General features: G+C 32.6%; 1 protein-coding gene across 1 annotated transcript; it reads right to left on the reverse strand.

Moving 5' to 3' along the window:
* Positions 1–2,131: 2,131 nt before the first annotated feature.
* LOC113345887 lies at positions 2,132–3,139 on the reverse strand. The gene has a single exon (XM_026589540.1). The coding sequence runs from the start codon at positions 3,137–3,139 to the stop codon at positions 2,132–2,134; it is 1,008 nt and encodes a 335-aa protein (XP_026445325.1).
* Between the last annotated feature and the right edge of the window lie 4,085 nt (positions 3,140–7,224).

Raw genomic sequence — 7,224 nt, forward strand, 5'->3', positions numbered from 1 at the left:
TGTGGTTCGGGATCATCAATATTTTCTATGACATCCAAGGCAACAGTAAAAGCAAATTTACTATCAGGAATAATTGTATTCCTATTCCTATTCCAGTTTTGTTTTGTACCAACATAGTTTATAGAGATCTCTTCGTTTTAAGGTACATGTGCTTCCTTAAGTGCAACTTGTTCAGAGGTATTTGATTGATCAATCAGTGTTTCAGATAGAGTTTCTTTTTCCGGAATGCCAACTACTAATCTCTTTTTCCGCGGAACTGAATCTTTTGCACCAAGAGGTCTTCCACGCTTTAAGCGTATCGTGGAATGATTTGTTTTATCATGATGTCCATTTGGGATACTTACTCTCGTTGGAATATTTGCAGCAGGTATATGTGTTTTTGTTATTCTACCCGTATCAGTAAATGCATCATGCATTCTATTTGCAATGTTTTGCAAATGTATGATCCTTTGAACCTCATTTTCACATTGATTTTTATAAGGATCGAAATGGGATAATGTTGGTGTATTCCATGAAATTCCACGACGTTCCTCAAGATTTAGCTTTTCTCCTCCTAACGACGGGAAATTTGACTCATCAAATTGGCAGTCAACAAATCTTGCCTTAAAGACATCTCCTGTTTGAGGTTCTAAATGTCGAATGATAGATGGGGATTCATAGGCAATATAAATGCCGAATCTACGTTGAGGACCCATTTTTTCTCTCTGAGTTGGAGCTATAGGAACATACACTACACAACCAAAAATTCGAAGATGGGAGATATTTGGTTGATGCCCATGTACAAGTTGTACGGGTGAGTACTTTTGATAGCTGGTGGGTCTGATACGAACCAGTGCTGTTGCATGTAAAATAGCATGACCCCATGCTGTAAATGGAAATTTAGACCTTAAAATTAATGGTCGGGCAATCAATTGTAAGCGCTTAATGAAAGATTCTGCTAGACCATTTTGAGTGTGCACATGAGCAACGGGGTGTTCAACATCGATACCAATCGGCATGCAGTATTCATCAAATATTTTAGATGTGAATTCACCAGCATTATCAAGACGAATAGTTTTGATAGGAAAATCTGGAAACTGAGATCGTAGTCTAATAATTTGTGCAAGAAGTCTTGCAAATGCAACAGTACGAGTCGAAAGTAGGCAAACATGGGACCATCGTGTGGAAGCATCAATTGGAACCATAAAATAACGAAATGGTCCACATGCAGGATGAATTGGACCACAAATATCACCTTGAATTCATTGCAAGAAATTAGGTGTTTCAATGCCAACTTTCATCAAAGATGGTCTAATGATTAATTTTCCTTGATAACAAGCGTTACATGGACAATCTGTAGTCGATAATACTTTTAGACTCTTTAGGGGATGTCCATGCGAGTTTGCTATTACTCGACGCATCATTGTTGATCCCGGGTGACCTAAACGTTCATGTCAAATTTTGAAAACACTGGGATCAGAAGTCTTCGAATGATTTACAAGATGTGATTCAATAAGGGTTGTATGATATATATCCCAGAAGACAAGACAAGTAGTTTTTCTAATACTCGTTTCTTTCCTGAGACATTAGTAGTAATGCATTGATACTCTTTTTTAGCCTCATTTGATGTCTCAATATGATACCCATTAAGACGAATGTCTTTAAAACTTACCAAGTTTCTTTTAGACCTTGGTGAAAATAAGGCATCATGAATATGGATTTTTGTACCATTAGGTAATATTAATAAGGATTTTCCATAACTCTCGATAAGATTAGAAGTCCCTGATATTGTACTGACAGTAGCCGCAGCTAAAGTTAAATGGGAAAAAAAATCGTTTGTCACGAAGAATTGTATGCGTCGTGGCACTATCCACGAGACATGTAAAGTCACCATTTGTTGTAAACTTTCCTTTAATAAAATCCATAATCCTTTAGAGAAAAAAAATAATAATAATGTAAGTTGAGAGAATAAAATTATAAAAACCAAATCAAATTGCATTACTAAAAAAAAAATTCAACAAACTAACTGAGTTGATATACTTGATAAGCAACTAGCTAAAAAAAATGAAACAACTACCTAAAAAAAATATTGTTACTTATTGAAAGAAATACTACTCAATCTAATGAAAAAATCATTAAGAATGAAAGAAACTCAAACATCATTAAAAAATGATTCGATGTCGTCAAACTTATTGTTATTTTCTTCAACCTTATGGTCATTCAGATCAATATAGGCAAGATCCATTGGTACATCATACTTGGCAAAGTTTGTTTCAGCATTATTTCCTTTTGATTGAATGGAAGCCTTGTAAATATCAACAAGGTGCTTAGGCATACGACAAACCTTTTCCCAATGCCCCAACGAACCACAACGATGACATATTGATTCATTGTGCTTTTTCGAATAGTTTTCGGAATTTTTGCCTTTTGGTTTAGGGAATATATTATTTTTCTTCCCCTTATGATGATGACAGTAATGTCCACTCTGCTTCTTGTAATTGAAGTGTTTAGGACCTATCCAACGTCCATGCTTTTTCCCACAGCTTTTAGAAACAGTGGCATTCACTTCAGGAGCAGGTTCTGAGCCAGTAGGACGATTTTGATGATTCCTTAACAACAATTTGTTTTTTTGTTCAACAACTAATAGGCAAGAAATAAGCTCAGAATACTTTGTGAATTTTCTCTCTCGATACCGTTGTTGAAGCAATATATTTGATGCACGAAAAGTGGAATATGTTTTTTCCAGAAGGTCAGAATCCTTCACAGTTTCTCCGCATAACTTTAGACGAGAAACGATTTGAAAAAGTGCTGAATTGTATGCACTTACACTCGTGAAGTCTTGTAGACGAAGGTGCATCCACTCATACCTTGCACGAGGGAGAATTACAGTTTTCTGATGATCAAAACGATCTTTGAGTTCTGTCCACAGAGTGTACGGGTCTTTCACCGTAAGATATTTGGACTTCAAAGCCTCGTCAAGGTGATGACGAATAAAAATCAAAGCCTTTGAGCGATCCTCGGGGGATTCATTGTTGCCAAGGACAATTGTGTTTCCCAAAGATGCGGCACTAAGGTGCACTTCAGCATCCAAAATCCAGGATAAATAGTTCTTCCCAGTAATGTCCAGGGCCAAAAAATCCAATTTTGAGAGATTTGACATTTTCTGAGATTTAATAAAAAAAAAATATTATTAAACATATGATAGTCAATTAAAGCAATGTAATTTTTTTTTTCGAACATCATATATATCATACTATAAATAATATATATTTTGGAGTCAAAACAAAAAAATAAATAAATAAAAATAAACACATAACAACAATTGAATTTAAAGCGAGGTATTGTACGTGATTAAATGGAAAGAAAAAAAAATTCTACAGATATAAACATTAATAGGGAATAAATAAATAAATAAATATAAGTACCCATCATTAGTATGATTGTGATAAGAATTTCTGTAATGTGATTGATGATATCTCGTTTTGTAATTCGTTGATATCAAATAGATACAAAAATAAACATTATGATATACATTTTACTTATTTGATTAAGTATATGTATATCAATATTATACGAGAAAAAAAATATATTCTCTCCATTTGATTATAGATATGGTTACAAAAACCATACCGATAAAACTAGAAAGATCCTTTTGTAGGAAAAAAAATTAACAAAAACAAATAAATAACTAAGGTTTAGAGAAAAAATATTTACCAATTAGCTGGTAGAGCAACGTGCTGATGACGTGTTGTAAAAGGAGAAAGAAAAGAAATAGATAGAAGAAAGAAGGAGGGTTTCTTATTATGTATATCATGGATTACAATAGAATGCTCTCTATTTATAGGGAAAGAATATGAGCATTTACATGAGCATTTACAATGACATTAAGGCATGCACCATTTACTACCTATTACTACTAGTGGTGATGGTTACAAAGTAAAGAGGAAAGAGAGGAGGTGAAAGGTTGATGGTGTAAGGGTGGTGTAAATCCACCAATGTATTATTCCATAACAAAAATAATCAAGAAATAGTTATCAAACGATTGATTAATTAAACCCTTTTTATAAGTTTAAGTAGACTAGTTAAGAGGGAGGATCCCCTCACACTCTTACTTTTACACTATCTCACACGGTAACCTAGATAAAGCTAATATTTTAAGGATATGTTCGTTTTACAAGGCTCTATATAAAAAAATGAGCACATTCTGAAATACAAAACCTCACCATTTATCGATCTTAATTTAAAAGGATGAAAATTGGTTGATTTTCAAAGTAATAAATGGTAGAATTTATTATGGATCAACATATTTGCGTATTTACACCACACTTACACCATCACCCCTTCACCTCCTCTTTTCCCTCTTTACTTTGTAACCACTACCACTAGTAGTAATAGGTAGTAAATGGGTGCATGCCTTAATGTCATTGTAAATGCTCATATTCTTTTCCCTGTAAATAGAGAGCATTTCTATTGTAATCATACACACATAATAAGAAATTCTTCTTCTTTCTACTTTTTTTCTTTATTCTTTGACAACACGTCATCAGCACGCTCTACATCGAGCTTCGAAATTTCTAAGAAGAAAATCAACAAAGGAGAATTGGTGTTAAAAGAGAATGTTCTTTCTAATAATTTATATTAGTAATTGGTTTTTAAATCTCTAAATTTGCTTGCATGGTATAATTTAAATCTTATGCTAACTTCTGGTTTCATTTTGTATGTACCCTACTTGAATGGACTAATACAACTTTGATGCATAAGTAAACAAACACGATCAATGGTATTGTTGGTTCTATTGCTAACCCATTTTTTTATACACCAATTTTATTAAGGTATTTCTATTATATCTTTTAATTATTTTCCTAGATGATAACTATATAATTGATTATTGAATAAATTTAGTTAGCCTTATTTGGGATATTATTATTTTGTCTTATTGACAATAACGAAACCCATGTCTATGAGATCATAAAATATGTTCTCAATTGTAATCATACACACATAATAAGAAATTCTTCTTCTTTCTACTTTTTTCATTTATTCTTTCACAACAGATATATATATTTCGGAAGGTGGTCATTTTTTATGGGCATATAGATCTTGGTTAAACAAACATCCCAAAATATTAGTCTCAAAATGTTTATTTATTTATTTTTTATGTGAGCTGTATTGAGTTTGCATACCCATCTTAAATCACAAGAATTAAAAGTGAAGATCTGACTTAATTTTTATTAATGAACAAAAAAAGAGATACAAACATTAATTATTTTATATAAGCAATACATAACATAAGAAACTGATCATGCATATAGCTACCACTAGCAGTTCATCATCATCAATATACCATTTCAGTGATCTTACTCATGAACCAAAAACAACAACTAGATGTAGATTCACAAGAAATACAAAGATTACATTAAGCCCGTATATAATCAATCAAAGTAGAACAAATTAGCTTTATGTGCAGGTACCAGACCACCAATTACTGCACGAGTACCCACAACAAATATCTGGGAATTCACTCAGTCCACAGGGGGCGCCCTTATACACACATATTACATTTTGAGCATTCACAGAAGCAAAAAAGATGGAGAGGATCATAACCACAGCAAGAAATAAACTCATGAATTTTTTGCTTTCCATATCTAGCTAGCAACCTGAAAATGGCGTATATACTTTCTGATGGATGAGGCAATACTCTCTAAGAAAGGCGACCTTATATAGTGTATATTTGTGCTGTCTCATTATTTGGGAATTCAATAAATGTATATCTGGAGCGATAACGTGGAGATTAATGCGTTCCTCAACAAATAATTCGAAAGGAGAACTTTGTTGGGTGGGAGGAGGCATCATCTCTACTCCTTCGGATATGGATCTGAGTTTAATTTTCTTATCATTTTTATATGTTTTATAGTTCTGTGAGAGATATGTTTAATTATCATGTTGGTGTTTTGGTTGCTTTCAGATGGAAAAATAGATTTTGTCTTAAATGCACCCGAGTGCATAATGTATATTTTTTTGTTGTTTTTCTTATTTTTTTCTGTAATACTTGTATTTGGTTGATATTTTAATGATGAATGTGATGGTAATGGGGCTGGATTTATTTCTCGAGGGCGTGAACTAGTGATTTTATTTGTGCATAATATATTGCAGGTGATTAGTAGGATAAATCTAGATTTACCCACGAAGTACACAAGATGCACCTGGGTGCATAATACATATCCTTATAGAAAATAAATTTTGGTCAGGTTGCACCTGGGTGGATAATGCACATTTTTATAGGAAATAAATTTTGGTCAAGCTGTACCTTGGTGTATAATGCATATTTCTGTATGAAATAATTTTTGGCCAGGTTGCACCTGGGTGCATAATGTATTATCATCCTGATTTAAAAATAATTTTTTTTTCGAATTTCATATCAAAATGGATCTTTTTTTGTAGAGATTTTCGAGCCCTTTCCAAAATTATAATTTTTTTTATTAAATCCGGCTTATATTTCAGAAGTTAAAACCTTTCTCGCGATTAATTTTAAATTGGAGTGAGAAAATAAATAAGAAAGAGAAAAAAATAACAAAGTTTAAAGTATAGGATATATATGAAAAAATTTTCTACTGTCTTTTTCACCCAGACCCATACTTTACTTGTCTATTACTCCCATACGTTATGGATTTTGGTCATTTGACCCATTTCTCGGATTAAAATGTCATTCATAATCTACTATTTCACATAAAATGTCCTTAGTGTTTTGAATTTTGGTAAGTTTTAATATGGACATGAGTCCCGGATATATAAGGTTTTGACTTCAAATTTTGGATTTGCCATTAACCATTCATAACCGGCTGAAGAACGTTAAGCAGTTTTATGACCCTAGCCACGGGCATGAAAGGATCTTGTATATAGTTTTGGCTTCACAGATTCACAATTATATTTTGGAAGTCAATGAACTTGATATACGAATTGTTTACGAAATTTCCAGCCAAAATAAGTTGTCCAACTCATTCAATATTTAAGGATTAAGTTTCGTTGACACGGTATTTCATGTTAAAGAGTGGAATTTAGCTCTAATTATCGCCCAGCAGTATATACTTAATACAGTGTCGTACCAATAACTGTTGGGTGATCAAACTAACTACTAATACAATAATTATACTGGTATAATCCAAAACTGATTAAAATAAACGGATACATTAATCACAAGGATTTGATTAACCTAACTAATATCCGTAAGTATACTAAAATGAACAC

The sequence above is a fragment of the Papaver somniferum genome, unplaced genomic scaffold (genome assembly GCF_003573695.1).
Source record: "Papaver somniferum cultivar HN1 unplaced genomic scaffold, ASM357369v1 unplaced-scaffold_84, whole genome shotgun sequence".
Classification (NCBI taxonomy): Eukaryota; Viridiplantae; Streptophyta; class Magnoliopsida; order Ranunculales; family Papaveraceae; genus Papaver; species Papaver somniferum.

Excerpts from the sequence above, each read along its gene's own strand:
- LOC113345887 (XM_026589540.1), bottom strand. The coding sequence starts at position 3,139 with ATGTCAAATCTCTCAAAATTGGATTTTTTGGCCCTGGACATTACTGGG.